Source organism: Tamandua tetradactyla, chromosome 3 (genome assembly GCF_023851605.1).
Source record: "Tamandua tetradactyla isolate mTamTet1 chromosome 3, mTamTet1.pri, whole genome shotgun sequence".
In the NCBI taxonomy this organism is placed as follows: Eukaryota; Metazoa; Chordata; class Mammalia; order Pilosa; family Myrmecophagidae; genus Tamandua; species Tamandua tetradactyla.
Genome location: NC_135329.1, coordinates 10,200,351 through 10,220,885, shown reverse-complemented (window position 1 = coordinate 10,220,885; position 20,535 = coordinate 10,200,351). Strand labels below are relative to the sequence as shown.

Genomic DNA, 20,535 nt, shown 5'->3' with positions numbered 1-20,535 from the left:
AGCAGATCATTTTAGAGTCATAAAAACGAAAGGTGAAAAGTTCTGAGAACAAATACCTAATAATAATAGGATGAGGTCTGAGGCAAACCATTGCATTTGGCTAGAAGGCAAACCATTGCATTGCATCACTGGTATTCTACAGAGGAAGGTTTTGTCCAGCTCTGAAATTGTAGGTCAAATTATGAAAGGTTAGAGGAGCAGATGATGAGAAAAGGAAAGTGACAGTGAAAGCCTGGAAAGAAAAAAAGATGGTACTTACCGAGGACTAACAGGCTCTGCTGAAGGGTTCTTCAGGATACGGGAAACGCATGTCAATTTGGAGTCCAAGGTAAGAAGCCAGCAGAGAGGGGGTGGGGGTGCTGCTGCCACTCACTCCCTCCTCTCCTTTCTGCCCACCATGTGGGTCAGACCGAGGCCCTGGTTCCAGCACCTCACCCCAGCCCACTCTCACCCACCTCCTTTCTCCCACTTTGCAAGCTCCTTGACAAACATGTAACCTCCTCATTCCTGCTCCCTCATTTGTTGCCTCCTGGGTCCCTGATACCTAGCGTGTGTATAAAGGAACAAGAGTAGGTTATATTTTCAGAGAATAATGCAGAGAGACTTGTTCTATCAGATATTAAAATATATTAGAGTGCCCCAATGATTAAAACAGTGTAGGATAGGAACTACTCGGGAAAAAAAGACAAATGGAACAAAAAAGATCCACATATATATCAAAATTAAGTACGTGATAAAATGGTACAACCACTCTGGAAAGCAGTTTGGTGATTTCTCAGGAAGCTAAACATAGAATTACCATATGACCCAGCAATTCCATTGCTAGGTATATATTCAGAGGACATAAGGGCAAGGAACAAAAGGACGTTTGCACACCAATGCTTATAGCAGCATTATTTATAATTGCCAAGAGATGTAAACAGCCCAAATGCCCATCAATGTATAAGTGGCTAAATAAACTGTAGTTTATATGAATGATGAATATTACGTGGCTGTAAGACAGAATAAAGTCATGAAGCATGTAACAATGTGGATAAACCTTGAGGACATTATGCTGAATGAAATTAGCCAAAAACAAAAGGACAAATACTGTATGGTCTCACTAATGTGAACTGATATTAATGAGTGAACTTGGAGAATTGAAGTTAAAGCACACACAGGTTATCAGGAGACACAAATAGGGTAGAGATTGGGCAACTGGTGCTGAAGGAATACAAATTATGCAACAGGACTGATTGTAAAAATTCAGAAATGGGTAGCACGACACTACCTAATTGTAGCACAATAATATAAGTACTAAATGAAGCTGAATGTGAGTATGATAGAGGGAGAAGGGCAGGGGACACTTAGGAAACCAGAAGGAAAGACAGAGGCTAAAGACTGAGGCGGTATAATCTAGGAATGCCTTGAGTGGACAATGATGGTAATTAAATGTACAAATAAAAAAATGTTTTTGCATGAGGGAGAACAAATGAATGTCAATATTGCAGGGTATTAAAAATAGATGAGATAGAGGAAAAAGTACAATCAACACAAGCTAGGGTCTGTAGTCAGCAGTGACATTGTAATATGCTTCCACTAAATGTAACAGAGGTATTATGCCAAAACTAAATGTCAACAGGCAGGGGGCATGGGGAAGAAAAAGAAATGTCTTCAGATAGATTTTGATGGCAAAGGCATGTCTATACACTTAGGCTGGATTGTATGATGCTTGAATAAAACTGTTTTAAAATGACCAGAGAAAAATAAATGCTAGAGAAAATATGGAGAAAGAGATGCACCTATTCACTGTTGGTAGGGAAGCTGAGAGGTGCAGCCCCTTAGAGGGCAGTGTGGTGGTTCCACAGGAGGCTAGGGGTGGGGTTGCCATATGATCCTGAAGCCCCACTGCTAGGTATATACCTGGAGGAACTAAGTGTGGGGACATGAATGGACATTGGCAACTGGTGTCTATGGTGGCAGTGTTCACAATCCACAACAGATGGAGGTGGCCTAAAGGGTACAATGACAAGGAATGGAAGGGGGAACTGTGGTGTATGCATACAATGGACTACTGAGCAGCTGCACGAAGGAATGAAGTTGTGAGCTGCAACTAGGTAAATGAACCTTAAGAACTGTATGTTGAATGAAATGTCAGGAACAAAAAGACATAAATTATCATGCCTCACTCATATGGACTAACTATATAACATAAAAATTCAGTGAACTGAAGTCGTGAGCATGGGTTATTAAATTGGGGCCTATTGCAAGCTATTATAGCAGTCACATATATTCAGGAGTTGTAACTTTTATTTCTAAATTCTGAGCTGTTTGTTTATAATTGGGTTGTTCCCAGAAACTTCGGTTATTTATGTGACATCTGAGACTCAGAATTAGAGTTCTGAAGCTATGAAAGTCTGCAGTACCCATACAGTGCTGCTGAAAAAGGTAAAAAAAAAAAAAGAATCTGACTTCAAATTGAGATGGGAATGAAGCTGATTTGGATAGGACTAAGGTAAATCAGAATACAGGGTAAAGGATAATATTGTCCATATTTTAGAACTTCAAATTGAGACCAAAGATAGAGATGTTTATTTGGTACAAATTTATATTTTGGGCAGTGCTTTTCCTAATTTAACCTGTATGATCAGTTTAGCTGAATACCGTAAGTACATGGAATCTTGAATAGGGAGTGAGACTTTGTTGGTTTGTCCAGGTTAGTATGACGCCCAGATATATATATCCCAGAGTAATTTGGGCAGTGAATAAAGAAGTATTTGCAAAAATCCACAAGCAAGGTCAAACAGTACATCTGATTAAAAATGAGCAACTCACTTCCAGAGAAGATGGCGGCTTAGTAAGACGCGCGGGTCTTAGTTCCTCCTCCAGAAAAGCAACTAAAGAAACAGAAACAATACGAAACAGCTCCCGGAGCCACGACAGAGACCAAAAAGACAGCGTACCCCATTCTGGAACGGCTGAACGGGCAGGGAGAATCCTCTGCGGTGAGATACCCGAGGGGCACGCGTTTTCCCAGCCGGGGCGGCTGGCGACTGGGGTCCCCTCCACGCACGTGGCTCCCCGGTCTGACTGGGAACGTTGGATAGCGGGGCCCTCCCGCCACGCTTGGCGTCTCGGGCCAGCTGGGCAATTTGGACTGGCACTCCCCCAAGCCACAGCGGCCGGCGACCCCCACTCCACGCGCGGTTTCCTGGGCCGACTGCGAGATTCGGATTGGCAAGTTAAAGGAGCCACAGCATCTTTTACTGGTGGGACCCGCAGGCAGACGAGCGCCACGAGCGCCACCTACTGGGCAGGAAAAGAAAAACAGAACCCAGAGATTTCACAGAAAAACCTTTCAACCAGCCGGGTCCCACACCCAGGGAAATCTGATCAAATGCCCAGACACCAGCAGAAAATAATGGATGACGCTCGGAAAATTGAAGATATGGCCCAGTCAAAGGAACAAACTAATAGTTCAAATGAGATACAGGAGCTGAGACAACTAATGCTGAATATACGAACAGAAATGGAAAAACTCTTCAAAAACCAAATCAATAAATTGAAGGAGGACATGAAGAAGATATGGGCTGAACAAAAAGAAGAAATAGAAAATCTGAAAAAACAAATCACAGAACTTATGGGAGTGAAGGACAAAGAAGAAAAAATGGAAAAAACAATGGATACCTACAATGGTAGATCTAAAGAGACAGAAGCTACAATTAGTGAACTGGAGGATAGAACATCTGAATTCCAAAAAGAAACAGAAACTATAGGGAAAAGAATGGAAAAACTTGAGCAGGCGATCAGGGAACTGAATGACAATATGAAGCGCACAAATATACGTGTTGTGGGTGTCCCAGAAGGAGAAGAGAAGGGAAAAGGAGGAGAAAAACTAATGGAAGAAATTATCACTGAAAATTTCCCAACTCTTATGAAAGACCTAAATTTACAGATCCAAGAAGTGCAGCACACCCCAAAGAGAATAGACCCAAATAGGCGTTCTCCAAGACACTTACTAGTTAGAATGTCAGAGGTCAAAGAGAAAGAGAGGATCTTGAAAGCAGCAAGAGAAAAACAATCTGTCACATACAAGGGAAACCCAATAAGACAATGTGTAGATTTCTCAGCAGAAACCATGGAAGCTAGAAGACAGAGGGATGATATATTGAAATTGCTAAAAGAGAAAAACTGCCAACCAAGACTCCTATATCCAGCAAAATTGTCCTTCAAAAACGAAGGAGAAATTAAAACATTTATAGACAAAAAGTCACTGAGAGAATTTGTGACCAAGAGACCAGCTCTGCAAGAAATACTAAAGGGAGCACTAGAGTCAGATACAAAAAGACAGAAGAGAGAGGTATGGAGTAAAGTGTAGAAAGAAGGAAAATCAGATATGATATATATAATACAAAAGCCAAAATGGTAGAGGAAAATATTATCCAAACAGTAATAACACTAAAAGTTAATGGACTGAATTTCCCAATCAAAAGACATAGACTGGCAGAATGGATTACGACCCAGCAATACCGCTGCTAGGTATCTACTCAAAGGACTTAAGGGAAAAGACACAGACGGACATTTGCACACCAGTGTTTATAGCAGCATTATCTACAATTGCAAAGAGATGGAAACAGCCAAAATGTCCATCAACAGACGAGTGGCTAAACAAACTGTGGCGTATACCTACGATGGAATATTATGCAGCTTTAAGACAGACTAAACTTATGAAGCATGTAATAACATGGATGGACCTAGAGAACAATATGCTAAGTGAGTCTAGCCAAAAACTAAAGGACAAATACTGTATGGTCCCACTGATGTGAACCGACATTCGAGAATCAGCTTGGAATATATCATTGGTAACAGAGACCAGCAGGAGTTAGAAACAGGGTAAGATAATGGGTAATTGGAGCTGAAGGGATACAGACTGTGCAACAGGACTAGATACAAAAACTCAAAAATGGACAGCACAATAATACCTAAGTGTAATGTAACTATGTTGGAACACTGAATGAAGCTGCACCTGAAATATAGTTGTTTGTTTGTTTGTTTGTTTGTTTGTATCTTTTGTTTTTGTTTTTTTTTCTTTTTCCTTTTTATATATATATATTTTTTATTAGTATTATTATTTTAATTCTCTTCTCTATATTAACATTCTTTATCTTTTTCTGTTGTTTTGCTAGTTCTTTTCCTAAATCGATGCAAATGTACTAAGAAATGATGATCATACATCTATGTGATGATACTAAGAATTACTGAGTGCATGTGTAGAATGGAATGATTTCTAAATGTTGCGTTAATTTCTTTTCTTTTTTTTGATTAATAAAAAAATTTTTAAAAAATGAGCAACTCCTATAACAAAGGGCTAATGTCCTTAATATATAAAGAATACCTCAAAATTGATGAGAAAAAAAAAACAGCTATCTCAGTAGAAAAGCAGACAAAGGATATTAATATATAATATACAATAAATAGACAAGAAAATACCAAATGGCTCTTACACTTACGAAAAGAAGCTCAATCTCATGTACAAGAGAAATGCAAAATAAAAATACATTGGTCACCTTTTCTCATACATACTACTGATAAAAATCCACAGCTGTGGGGAAACAAGTACTCAAATACATTACTTCTGGGAGCTTAAACTGGCACAACTCTTAGAGAAATTTGGCAGTATCTATCAAAGTCACAATGCATTCATTACTCTAATCCATGGTTAATCCAAGCATCACTGGTGATGTAACAACTAAATAACACAATGTATCTTTCATTATGATGCAATATGAAGTAGACACCTGTGCCTATGATGCATTCAGAACCAAAAAAAAAAAATGTGTTAATTGAATCCATAAGTCTAAAACTATAAACTATAATTTATAGGAAATACAGGGCCAGAGAAACAAGATTAATGTAAAAAAAAAAAATTCACATCCAGAACATGGGACATTCTGTAAGATAACTGACCCAGTCTTTAGAACATGTGAGTATCGTTTAAAAAGAAGGTTGACAGGCAGAGGAAGGAGGACATTGGTTGTTTGGAGAGACTTAAGGAAACATACTCAATGCCTTGTTCAAGATTAAAGATGGGTTTGTACAAACCTACTGTAAAGGTTTTCTTTGGACAATGGGGGAAATGTGAACATGATCCAAATATTCAGAGGAGGTGAAAGTTACTGAAATGGAAAGGTAGAGGTTGTCGACTTCAAAAAACAAAACCCAGCAGATGACCAACCAGCACTTACACTGAACGCCACATCTATTTTCTCACTATGGAAGAGCCCAGAAGAAAGGTGCTCTGCAGGCTGGCTTACCGATTGATCTTCCTCTTCTGCTGGGATTTGATCACTGTGCTCTCTTCATCTCTCTTCTTCAGGACCTGGAAGTTGTACTCTAATTTCTCTTGGTTTAGCTGATAAGTTGCTTTCATTTGCTGAAGCTGTTGCTCAAGAATCTAAATTTAAAGTTTAGAAAAAATCATAATTTGCCTGGATACAGTTTGATGTGTCTGGGAGCTCACGATAGTCTGTTCTGGAGGCATGTCAGAGGAGCCTTAGGGGCAAGTGCCTTGACCTGGATTCTCAGAAAATCTCTCTTTAGAAGCAGATTAATGGCCAAGCAGATAAAATATAATAATTCAGTTGCAAGCTAAAGCCTATATGTACCAAGAAAGATCACAGGTAGAGCTTTCAAGACCAACTAACTCTGGTACTTTGCACCAAACCCTTTAGGGATCTGAGCCACCCTGTAAGAAACACCATAAAAATTGATACTGTCACAAAAACTTCACATTCCAAAGTGGACACATTAGTGTTCAGCAAACCATTCATTCTAAAGAAGGACAGACACAGGGTCATCCATACTTCCTGGATTTCCATCAGCCGTATTCACTCATTCAGTGAATATATATTGGGTGCCAAATATGTGCCAGACACTGCTCTAGGTGCCAGGAAAACAATGGCAAAAAAGGCACAATCCCTGCAGTGTCTAGTAGGAGGGAGACAGATAAAGAAGCACCAGTAAAAAGAAGACGTGGTGAGCATGGAATGTGGGGCCACCGGGAGGAACACTTTCCTGAGCCCTGAAGGAACAGGGAACGTATCCCTGAGAGGATGACACAGCACATGTAACTGAGGCCTGGAGAGTGGGTGGCAGCAGGTGGACACCCAAGGTGGGAAACTCTAAACAGAGCAAACAGCCCAGGAGAAGACAGAGGCAGGATAGAGCGAGGGGCTTTGGGAAACCACAAGTGGCTTAGGATGTGAAGTATGAGGCAGGGAATGGTCAGAGATGGGCTGAAAGAGCAGCAGGGCCTCACCACGCTGAGGATTTAAAGCATTACCCTGAAGACAATGAAGAGCCACAAAGATTTCAAGCAAGGAGTGAAGAGGCCAGTCCAGACACTGTAGAATGAGCCCTCGGACACCTGTGTAAGGAAACGTTAAGAGGGGCGCAACTGGAGGCAGGTGAATGCACACTGGTTGGCTGGCACCTGTCTTTGCTGAATGGAAATGCAATTCAGTATCATCAGACCTTAAAAACACAGCCACTTGCAATGCTTTTTCAAGCCTCCTTCCCATCCCTCTCCACGAGGCTGCAGACCCACACCAAGGAATCAACAGAGGAGGTGACTGCAAGCAGCTATCACAACCTCGCTGTGGGTTAGCCTGGAGGAGGGTGACTGGCCAGGAGGTGACACAGCCGAGAAGAAAGGCGCCGACACATCCCAAGGGGACATGACATTCCCATGCTCCACAGGAAATCCGGAGGTCCTCACATTGGAACATTGAGGGGATGAGCCAAGTGAATTCTACTTAACTATCGCAGACCTACTTAAATCTCCTTAGTGGGTTGAGTATGTGAACATCTCCTTCAGAAAGGAGCTTACAACATTCGTTCTTTAACAGATGGTGTCATGGTTAGGGACAGGTGTCAACTTGGCCAAGTTGTGGTACCTGTTCATCTGATTGGGCAAGCGCTGGCCTGTCTGTTGCAATGAGGACATTTCATAGGATTAGGTCATAATCACGTCAGCTACATCCACAGCTGATTCCATTTGTAATCAGCCAAAGGGGAGTGTCTTCTGCAATTAGTGATGCTAAATCCAATCATGGGAAGCCTTTTAAGGAGGACTCAGAGGAGACAGGTTGCATTCCTGCTTTGGCTGGTGAGCCTCTCCTGTGGAGTTTGTCCAGGCCATCCATTGGAGTCATCGGCTTCGCAGCCTGCCCTGTGGATTTTGGACTCTGCGTTCCTACGGTCACGTGAGACACTTTCATAAATTTTATATTTGCAAGTGTTCCCTGTTGGTTCTGTTTCTCTAGAGAACCCTAACTAATACATCTTGGTACCAGGAGTGGTTCTTAAGGAACAGAATCTTAAAAATGGGTTTTTATGAATGGTTTTCTACTCTGACTGGGCTCAGAGACACTAAGGACTCTGATTCCCGTAATCAGAATGACACTCCCAATCCATGGACTGAGCTGGCAAAGGAGATAGTCAAAATATCATCATTCGATTCTCCTAATGCTTCGCTTGTACGAAGCCAGACTCTGGGGGATAATGTTTTTGACACCTTTACAGAGTTTTGTAGGAATAAGAGTTATAGAGATGTTGGTTGGTTATTGTTAGATACACTGTCTACATTAAAGGGTGAAAGGGATGGGCTTAAGGCTTCAAACAAGAAGCTTAAGTGCCGTCTGAAAGATGTAGAGGTTTCTATGAGTATCCTGAAGGAAAATTTTATTTCCTGTAGTCGTAGACTTGAGATCTCTGAAAATCAGACTCAGAATCTTATTGTTAGAGTAGCAACTTTACAACGTAAACTGAAATCTCAGTCTTGCATGGTGTCTGCCGTTAAAGTGAGGGCATTGATTGGAAAGGAGTGGGACCCTGAAAAATGGGATGGTGACATATGGATTGATAATGATCTTGGGGGTGAGGTTGAAACCCTAGACCATGCTGAGCCTTCTTTAGATAACCCTGTAATAGTCTGCCCTGAGGACATAGCTGCCCCACCTCCAGCCTGCCTTGAGGAATTGGCCACCCAACCTCCTCCTGAAGGGATTAGCCCTAAAGTTATTAATCCTGTTTCACCAGATGAAACTGCAAATGAAAGCCCTGAAGCAAATGGCTTGGAAGATATTTCTAATTCTTTTCATGACCCACCCCCACCACCCCTCATTTCTTCTAGACCTATAACTAGACTAAAGTCCCAACAGGCCCCTAAAGGTGAGGTACAAAGTATCACACATGAGGAGGTACGTTACACTCCAAAAGAACTGTGTGAGTTTTCCAATTTATATAGACAGAAATCAGGGGAATATGTGTGGCAATGGATTTTAAGAGTGTGGGATAATGGTGGGAGGAATATAAGGCTGGATCAGGCTGAATTTATTGATATGGGCCCACTAAGCAGAGATTCTGCATTCAATGTTATAGCTAGAGCAGTTAGAAAAGGTGTTAACAGTTTGTTTGGGTGGTTGGTTGAAACATGGATCAAAAGGTGGCCAACATTACCTGAGGTTGAAATGCCAGAACTGCCCTGGTATAATGTAGATGAGGGGATCCAGAGGCTTAGAGAGATTGGGATGTTAGAGTGGATTTATCATGCAAAGCCTGCTCTTACACCCCAGGAATGTCCAGAGGATGCACCTTTTACCAGAACAGTGAGAAATAAATTTGTGAGACTAGCACCATCATCCCTCAAGAGCTCTGTGGTTGCACTTCTCTGTAGGTCAGATATTACTGTAGGAACTGCTGTCACTGAGCTGGAATCCTTAAACACAATGGGGATGACAGGATCCCGAGTTGGCAGAAGCCAGGTGGCAGCACTTAATCACCAAAGACAGGGTAGACGTGGGTATTATAATAGACAACAAACTCAAAGGAGGCATCAAAATTATATGACACGCAGAGATTTGTGGCATTGGCTAGTAAATCATGGGGTGCCTAGAAATACAATAGAAGGGCAGCCTACTAAATTCTTGGTGGAGCTGTATAAACAAAAGAGTTCTAGGTCAAGGGAACAGAAGTCTAACCTGAATTACAAAAACACAGAGTCACGGCCCCTTAACCAATTTCCAGACTTGAAACAGTTTACAGACCCTGAGCCCCTTGAATGAAGGGGAGGCCAGGTCCCTATGGGGAAGAAACCTGTTACACTGCCACAAATTTATACTGTTAACCTTCCTCTAAGTCTTCCCCAAGGAGACCGACGGCCTTTTACCAGGGTAACTGTGCATTGGGGAAAAGGAAATGATCAGATATTTCGGGGATTATTAGACACTGGTTCAGAAGTGACATTAATTCCAGGGGACCCAAAACGTCACTCTGGACCACCAGTCAGAGTGGGGGCTTATGGAGGCCAGGTGATCAATGGAGTTTTAGCTCAGGTCCGTCTCACAGTGGGTCCAGTGGGCCCCCGGACCCATCCTGTAGTTATTTCCCCAGTTCCGGAATGTATAATTGGCATAGACATACTGAGCAACTGGCAGAATCCCCACGTTGGTTCTCTAACTCGTGCAGTGAGGGCTATTATGGTGGGAAAGGCCAAGTGGAAGCCACTAGAACTGCCCCTACCAAGCAAAATAGTAAATCAAAAGCAATACCGTATTCCTGGAGGGATTGCAGAGATTACTGCCACTCTTAAGGACTTGAAAGATGCAGGGGTGGTGATTCCCACCACATCCCCATTCAACTCTCCTATTTGGCCTGTGCAGAAAACAGATGGGTCTTGGAGAATGACAGTGGATTATCGTAAACTCAACCAGGTAGTAACTCCAATTGCAGCTGCTGTTCCAGATGTAGTATCATTGCTTGAGCAAATCAGTACATCCCCTGGTACCTGGTATGCAGCTATTGATCTGGCAAATGCTTCTTTCTCAATAGCTATTAGGAAGGACCACCAGAAACAGTTTGCTTTCAGCTGGCAAGGTCAGCAATATACTTTCACTGTCCTACCTCAGGGGTATATCAACTCTCCAGCCCTATGTCATAATCTTGTTCGCAGAGACCTTGATCGTTTCTGCCTCCCACAAGACATCACACTGGTCCATTATATTGATGATATCATGTTGATTGGACCTAGTGAGCAAGAAGTAGCAACTACTCTAGATTTACTGGTAAGGCATTTGCGTGTCAGAGGATGGGAGATAAATCCAACAAAAATACAGGGGCCTTCCACCTCAGTAAAATTTCTAGGTGTCCAGTGGTGTGGGGCATGTCAAGATATCCCTTCTAAGGTGAAGGATAAATTGCTGCATCTGGCCCCTCCCACAACCAAAAAAGAGGCACAACGCCTAGTGGGTCTTTTTGGATTTTGGCGACAACATATTCCTCATTTGGGTGTGCTACTCCGGCCCATTTATCGAGTGACCAGAAAAGCTGCTAATTTTGAGTGGGGACCTGAACAAGAGGAGGCTCTGCGACAGGTCCAGGCTGCTGTGCAAGCTGCTCTGCCACTTGGGCCATATGATCCAGCAGATCCAATGGTGCTGGAAGTGTCAGTGGCAAATAGAGATGCTGTCTGGAGCCTTTGGCAGGCCCCTATAGGAGAATCACAACGCAGACCCTTAGGATTTTGGAGCAAAGCCTTACCATCTGCTGCAGATAACTACTCTCCTTTTGAGAAACAGCTTTTGGCCTGCTACTGGGCCTTAGTAGAGACTGAACGCTTAACCATGGGCCACCAAGTTACCATGAGACCTGAGTTGCCTATCATGAGTTGGGTGTTGTCTGACCCACCAAGCCATAAAGTTGGGCGTGCACAGCAGCACTCTATTGTAAAGTGGAAATGGTATATACGAGATAGAGCCAGAGCAGGTCCTGAAGGCACAAGTAAGTTACATGAAGAAGTGGCACAGATGCCCATGGTTTCCACTCCTGCTGCCACATTACCTTCTCTTTCCCAGACCAGAGCTATGGCCTCTTGGGGAGTTCCTTACAGTGAATTGACTGAGGAAGAGAAAACTCGGGCCTGGTTTATAGATGGCTCAGCACGATATGCAGGTACCACCCGAAAGTGGACAGCTGCAGCATTACAACCCCTTTCTGGGGTGTCCTTGAAGGACAGTGGTGAGGGGAAATCCTCCCAGTGGGCAGAACTTCGAGCAGTGCACCTGGTTGTTCATTTTGCTTGGAAGGAAAACTGGCCAGAGGTGCGTTTGTATACTGACTCATGGGCTGTTGCTAATGGTTTGGCTGGATGGTCAGGGACTTGGAAAGACCATAATTGGAAAATTGGTGACAAAGAGGTCTGGGGAAGAAGTATGTGGATAGACCTTTCTGAGTGGGCTAAAAACATGAAGATATTTGTGTCCCATGTGAATGCACACCAGAGGGTGACTTCAGCAGAGGAAGATTTTAATAATCAAGTGGATAAGATGACCCGTTCTATGGATACCAGTCAGCCTCTTTCCTCAGCAACTCCTGTTATTGCCCAATGGGCTCATGAACAAAGTGGTCATGGTGGTAGGGATGGAGGTTATGCATGGGCTCAGCAACATGGACTTCCACTCACCAAGGCTGACCTGGCCACAGCCACTGCTGAGTGCCCAATCTGCCAGCAGCTGAGACCCACACTCAGCCCCCGATATGGCACCATTCCCCGAGGTGACCAGCCAGCTACATGGTGGCAGGTTGATTACATTGGACCACTCCCTTCATGGAAGGGGCAGCGATTTGTTCTAACTGGAATAGACACATACTCTGGATATGGGTTTGCTTTCCCTGCACGCAATGCCTCTGTCAAAACTACTATCCGTGGGCTTACAGAATGCCTTATCCATCGTCATGGTATTCCACATAGCATTGCTTCGGATCAAGGAACACACTTCACAGCAAATGAAGTGCAGGAATGGGCACATGCTCATGGAATTCTCTGGTCTTACCATGTTCCCCATCATCCAGAAGCTGCTGGATTGATAGAACGGTGGAATGGCCTTTTGAAAACTCAATTACGATGCCAACTAGGTGGCAAAAACTTGAAAGGCTGGGGTAATGTTCTCCAGGAAGCTGTGTATGCTCTGAATCAGTGTCCACTGTATGGTGCTGTTTCTCCCATAGCCAGGATCCATGGGTCCAGGAACCAAGGGGTGGAAATGGGTGTGGTGCCACTCACTATTACTCCTAGTGATCCACTAGGAAAATTTTTGCTTCCTGTCCCTGCTACCCCGAGTTCTGCTGGTCTACAGGTTTTAGTTCCAAAACGGGGTGTGCTTTCTCCAGGAGAAACAACAGTGATACCACTGAACTGGAAGTTAAGATTGCCACCTGGCCACTTTGGGCTACTTATGCCTCTGGATCAACACACCAAGAAGGGGATTACATTATTGTCTGGGGTAATTGACCCTGACTATCAGAAGGAAGTAGGACTGCAACTACATAATGGAGGTAAAGAAGAGTTTTCCTGGAATATAGGAGATCCCTGGGGCGTCTATTAGTACTACCATGCCTTGTGATTAAAATCAATGGAAAACTGCAACAACACAATCCAGGCAGGACCACTAATGGCTCTGAGACTTCAGGAATGAAGGTTTGGGTCACCCCACCAGGCAAGGAACCACGGCCAGCTGAAGTGCTTGCTGAGGGGAAAGGGAACATGGAATGGGTAGTGGAAGAAGGTAGTGATAAATATGAACTTCGACCACGTGATCAGTTACAGAAACGAGGACTGTAATGCTGTTTTGTTTGTGTTATACTATTTAAGTTGTAAGATATCAAGTTTAAGAATGAATGTTGCCCAAGGATCTGCACGCTATTCTGGAGAGATTTAATGTGTTTCCAGTTATATGCAGGACAGTTGAGTATTGTCAGATAAAAGAAAAAATGTGTGCTTATTTGCTTTCATTTGGAAATTAAGTATGGTCTAAGGTGATGTATATATATATATATATGTGCCAAGTTGACAAGGGGTGGACTGTCATGGTTAGGGACAGGTGTCAACTTGGCCAAGTTGTGGTACCTGTTCATCTGATTGGGCAAGCGCTGGCCTGTCTGTTGCAATGAGGACATTTCATAGGATTAGGTCATAATCACGTCAGCTACATCCACAGCTGATTCCATTTGTAATCAGCCAAAGGGGAGTGTCTTCTGCAATTAGTGATGCTAAATCCAATCATGGGAAGCCTTTTAAGGAGGACTCAGAGGAGACAGGTTGCATTCCTGCTTTGGCTGGTGAGCCTCTCCTGTGGAGTTTGTCCAGGCCATCCATTGGAGTCATCGGCTTCGCAGCCTGCCCTGTGGATTTTGGACTCTGCGTTCCTACGGTCACGTGAGACACTTTCATAAATTTTATATTTGCAAGTGTTCCCTGTTGGTTCTGTTTCTCTAGAGAACCCTAACTAATACAGATGGCGAATCAAGAACCATTTTGGTCATTGAGATATGCTTTCGTCTCCTGGGCTGCTTAAGCAAATACCACATAATAGGTCATTTAAATCATGGGAATTTATTTGCTTACAGTTTTGAGGCTAAAAGAAAGGTCAAATCCAGGCCTCACCGAGACGATGCCCTGGAGGCTGTGGCATGCTGGGGCTGCACCAGCCAACGGCCTTCCTCAGCCCTGAGCTGGTGACATGGCAGGGCACGTGGCGGCCTCACCCCGCTTCACCCTTCTCTTCTGGGTTCCGGTGATCTCAGTCACTAGCTGCTTCCTCTGTGGCTCTCTCTCTCTTCTGTTTGAATTTCATTCAGTTTATAAAGGACTCCAGTGATAGGATTAAGGCCCACTGTGAGTGGGGTGGGCCATGCCTTAACTGAAGGGACTTCCTCAAAAGGCCCTGCTCCAGGGGGTTCGCGCCCCCAGGAATGGATTAAATTTGAGAACGTGTTTTCCTCGGGTACATAGAGCTTCAAAGCACCACAAATGAGAGCTGACTATAACTCTCAATTTCTCTCCTTGTTCCGTCATATTCTTATTTATCTTTTTGAGTTATGTACTTTTTCTTGTAAAACCTTTTCCTGATTTTGAAAGTGGAATTTTCTCATTTTAGAAAATCTGGAAAGTACAGCAAAGGAAAAAGAAGAAAGCACAGAAGAATGGGAAGGGAAAACTAGCCATAATTCTACCACCCAAAGTGAATTTTTGTTAACATATCAGCATGTTTCCTTCCGGTGTGCTTTACAAAGTTGAGATCAAACTATACCTAAAATTTTACCTCCTCATTTTCTTACTTTATTACAACCTAAGAATTTTCTATTACTAACATCATTTTAATGGCTACACAATATTTTATCATATAATATCTTACCATATAGTAAATATTTATGGTATATTTACTATATATCATAATATGATATCATTTCCCTATGGCTCTACTTCCATGCTGTTTTGATCATTTTCAATATTAAAAAATAATGCCAGAATAAACTGTATATTAAAACTGGGAAGTATTTTGTATATTTCCTTTAAAGCAGATTTTCAGAAGCAAGACTGCTAGATCAAAGACTCAATAAATTGTTTTCCAAAGAGCAACTCCTGGCGTAACCTCTCATTAGTCACGGGAAACGCCTGCGCACCATCAGCACTGAGCTTGCAGCCAGGCCAGGAAGCTCTAGACCAGGCCAGGCCTTCAGACAGGACGTGTGGGGTGGGGCAGGGAGCTGTCAGGAGCTGCACCTCACTCTTCTTTGCAAGTATGATCAAAATTTAATTTTGACATGTGAGAATGATAGAGGGAAGAGGGCTGGGGGCACAAATGAAATCAGAAGGAAAGATAGACAATAAAGACTGAGTTGGTATGATCTAAGAATGCCTAGAGTGTACAATGATAGTGACTAAATGCACAAATTTAAAAAATGTTTTCACATGAGGAAGAACAAAGAAATGTCATTACTGCAGGGTGCTGAAAATATGTGGTAATTAATATTTTAAAATTTTAGCTTATGTGTGAGACTAAAGCAAAAAACGTTTATTTGGTACAAAATTTATGTTTTGATTAGTGCATTTCCTAATATAACTTATGTAGACAGCTTAATTGAACACCATAAGTACATGGAACATTGTGCATGAGATTTTGTCAGTTTGTCCAGAGTGATGCCCTATAAATCCCAGAGTGATTTGAACAGTGAATAAAAAAGTATTTTCAAAGTCAAAAAAAAAAATTTAATTTTGAAATTGCTGGCCTGAACAGAAGATGCTGACAGTGCAGCCTCACTGCAATGCAATTCTCCTGGGTGGTCCCAAGCTGAGTTGCCACCCTGGCCTCTGTATTCTTCTAGGGATCATCTAGGTGTCTTCTAAGGAGAGGGACTCCCCACGGCCCTTCCTGCACAGTTGTAATAATTATGTCCCAGTGCTTCTAATATGCCCAGCCCTGGTCACAACTGAGTGGGTGAGCAATCAGAGCCAAGCCAACCATGCCACAGCTGGACAGTGCCTCAGACTGGCCATCGGTCTATGAGGTGGCTTGGCACAAAAGTCCAAGAGCTCCATGTAGGATGGTGACAAAATGAGCAAGCAGGAACACTGTTATCAGAAAAACAAAGCAAAACACCCACTCTTGGTCAATGATGCCCCCAGTTAATAATGTCCTTTCCTGATAGAGAGTCCTCAAGCTGTCCCTGTCAGATAGTGCCCCCACCTCTGCAATGCTAGAAAAGATGCCATCCCAGGCCCCCAGGCTCTCCTCTGCCTCCCCACCCATGGATTTGAGCCCCAGGCTCCAGATGGGCTTCTTCTGTGACCCTCCAAGGCAAGCTGTGACTCTGTCTCCAGGACCTGCGAGGATACAAGCATCTCCTGTGTCTCTCCCTCTTGCTACACCTGACTCCCCACAGTAAGATCCCCACAACACAGTGTTTACAGAGATGGATGCTCTCCAGAGCTGCTGTGGATCTGGAATGATTTAGAATGACAATGAGTGGCTGGCTGTTCCAGTCTCCCCTGGGACTGACACATGTGGGAGCCCTGAGACCCTGAGGGCCTAGAAGTCTGCTCTGATGAACTGCAGAGCAACGGCCTTCTTCTCACAGCTTTGCAATAAGTGCCCAGTATTAAGACAGCATTTTCCAAACTTATTTGGCTATCAAACAGTTTTTATACTGATAACACAGTTGTGTCGGGTGAACATCCATGAATTAATTTCATTCTTAAAAGCAGCATAATAATAGCTGAAAACTGATTAAGTATTTTTCCTCGGTAATATATTTTTACATACATTTTGATAGGGAGAAAAATATCACTGACATCAATTTTTTGTTAGTTTTGTGAAATTACCATCAGTGTCTCACCTACCTGAACAGTTTATAAAACTCTGACCTAAGATAATTTGTTCTATGTCTTTTTCTTTGTGACATGAAAGAACCTTAAATCTATACTGATTTTATAGGCCAAAAAACCTAGCTGTTCCTTGGTTGTTTTAATCATATTTCTTTGCTTGTTTAGGGTGGTTGAATATTTAGTAGCTGTTTTTCACTTCCTCTGGTGGAAAACGTTTGCTTCTGTCTTTGCTGGAGTATATTCTTGGCAAGCTAATTCCTTGATAGCTATGAATGCAACATGTACCACTGTTTCACCATCTCTACCAAATCACAGAATAAACCACTCTGCCTTCTCAGTTCTGTTCCAAAACAAAAGGACTATTCCTTCAACCTCATGCTGGTTCCTGTTTATGATGCCACTTAGGAGCTTTCAGCAGTATGTCAACATGTCAATAAACTTACAGAACTAATAACAGAATTGTGCCTCTCAGAATAGAACAGCTACAGCAGGCATTTGTATGGTTTATACTATCCATCATTTATTTTCAAGACCTTATACTCACGATAATTTTAGTATCAGTGATTCTATTGTTAACTATTCCAGGTTTCAGCCACCTTTAATTGTCACACATTGAATATAGCTTTATATTGAAAATTGTAATAGATTTTGTTGAATATCTGTGTTGTTTATTAATTGCGCAAAGATACTTGGCAAACTACCATGTTGGGTTTTAGGTCACAATGTAATGTGTTATGAAAGTCCTTCAAGGTTAAAGGCACTGCAGGTGTGGATTACACCTTTCCTTCTTTTTCCCAGTGCAGCACAAGCTTCTAAGCAGCTGCTTTCTGGTGCCATCTCTGCCCACAGTCTTGGGGAAACCTCCCACCTTAGCAATATCCTCTGCCTTCTTAGCTGACTTCAGAGATCCTGCTGAGCTTCTTTACCATCAGCCTCGACACTGGGATGGGACCCCAGTGTTCTGTTGTGGAACTGTAAGACTACCAAATTCACATTCAAGCCCACGCTCTTGCTTACCTCTTTCTTCCCCATCACTTGCTCCTTTAGATTATTTATGTAGACTTTGTACTTCCTTAATAGAATGGAAGTTCCTTGAGGGTAGGTACTATATCTTATTTATCTTTGTGCCTTGCATGTGGTAATTTCACAGGATTTGTTAAATAATTTGTACTCAATATTTTGTGATTAATATTCTGATATTAAAAGAACCACCCCTTGAACAGTGAATAAAGAAGTATTTGCAGAATTCCCCATTTGGAGAATTCCTGATATTCTTGCAAGCAGTGGAGATAACCAAATCAATAGGCTGAGCCCTCAATCTTGGGGTTTGTTCCCATGAAACTTATTCCTGCAAAGGATAGACTAAGCCTACTTAAAATTATGCCCAAGAGTCACCCTCAGAGAACCTCTTCTGTTGCTCAGATGTGTCCTCTCTCTCCCTCAGGCAACACGGCAAGCAAACTCATTGCCCTCCCCCTGTCTACGTGGGACATGACTCCCAAGGGTATAAACCTCCCTGGCAACATGGGACAGAAATCCTAGAATGAGCTGGGACTCAGCATCAAGGGATTGAGAAAACCTTCTCAACCAAAAGGGGGAAGAGTCAAAATAAAGTATCATGGCTGAGAAATTTCAAACAGAGTCGAGAGATTATCCTGGAGGTTATTCTTATACATTATATAGATATCCCCTTTTTAGTTTATGGCGTCTTAGAGTGGCTAGAGGGAAGTGCCTAAAACTGTAGAGCTGTTGTTCCATAGCCATGATTCTTGAAGATGATTGTATAATGATATAGCTTTCACAATGTGATTATGTGTTTGTGAAAACCTTGTGTCTGATGTTCCTTTTATCTACGGTATGGACAAATGAGTAAAAAATATGGGTAAAAAATAAATAATAGGGGGAACAAAGGTTAAAATAAATTGAGTAGATTGAAATACTAGTGGTTAATGAAACAGAGTGGTAAGGCATATGGCATGTATGAGTTTTCTTTTCTCCTTCCTTTACTGGAGAGATGTAAATGCACAAAAACTGATCAGGGTGATGAATACACAACTATGTGATGATATTGTGAGCCACTGATTGAAACCATGTCAAGAATATTTGTACATCAAGAATGTTTGTAAGTCTGTTCATTGTTTATAATAAAAATATTTTTAAAAAAAAGACTCATCTGGATTCAATAGGTCACACCTTAATTAAAAATAACACCTTCAAAAGGTCCTATTTACAAATGGTTTCACACCCCCAAGGAATGAGGATTAAGATTAAGAACATGCTTTTGTTAGAGTACATAATTCAAAGTTCCACAGGCATGATGTATATTCTTTTATTTATTCTCAGATATAATATGTTACTATTTTGTTAAGGATATTTACATCTCTGTTAATGAGAGATATTGTTTTGTAATATTGTAATCCTTGCCTCTTACTTATTTGTTTGTTTTTGTAATAGGGTTATGCTGTCCTCATTGAACAAGTTGGGAAGTAAAAAAAATTAATAATAATTTTTAAATAAATGAATAAATAAAAGAGCTTCCCCTAAATTTGAACCATTTAAAAATTTTTAATGAGCATGTAAGGTCTAAAAAAAAACACATTTACTTCCTTCATTAATAACTAAATTATTCTATCACTTTTATTTTAGGGTAAGGAGTAGTAAAATCCCTTTCAAGTGTACAATGTTTATAGGTTTCCCTTTGCATCAATTATTAATAATTTGACCTTTACTGGCAGGGAATGCTTGACAAGTAGAAATTTTCCTTTACTTTGTGTACTTTTCCCATCAAACCAAATCCATGTGTATTAGATTCTTTGTATTACTGGTGATTTTGCAAGAATTTTAGTTCCATATTTTAGAACTGACACACTGCTACAAATTAGTTGGTGATGGGAACTGAATCACAAGCCCCACAAAAGGCACGTTCAGATTCCAACCCCTGCTCCTGTGGTTGGGAACCTATCTGTAAATAGGACTTTTGAAGATGCTATTAGTTAAGTGTAGCTAAACTGAGTGAGGGTGACCTTAATCCAATATGGCTGACATCGTTATAGGCAATGGATATTGGACACAGAAAGAGAAGTCATGATGAGTGGCCAAAAGTTGGAAGTCAACAGAAGCTGGAAAAGAAAGGAGAAGGTACATATGTATTGCCATGTGATGAAATGCCAAGGAACCCCAATGATTGCCAACGAGCCAAAAGATATCTACCCTAGGAGGAAGTAAGCCTTCCAGCCTCAGAAACCCTGAGCCTATAAATTCCTGATTTTAAGCCAGCCCATTGTACAGTATTTGTTTTATCAGCCAGGAATCTAATACAGTTGGGAAGACCATAT

The 20,535-nt window shown here is 42.0% G+C and overlaps 1 protein-coding gene across 5 annotated transcripts in view; it reads right to left on the bottom strand.

The window, feature by feature from the left end:
• Positions 1 to 20,535, bottom strand: part of DRC1 (dynein regulatory complex subunit 1) — a 58,842-nt gene that overhangs the window by 12,229 nt on the left and 26,078 nt on the right. For all 5 annotated transcript variants that reach the window (XM_077152346.1, XM_077152350.1, XM_077152347.1 and 2 more), the window contains one exon: positions 6,294 to 6,433. In XM_077152346.1, coding sequence (XP_077008461.1) covers positions 6,294 to 6,433 — 140 coding nt within the window. The remainder of the gene's footprint in view (positions 1 to 6,293; positions 6,434 to 20,535) is intronic.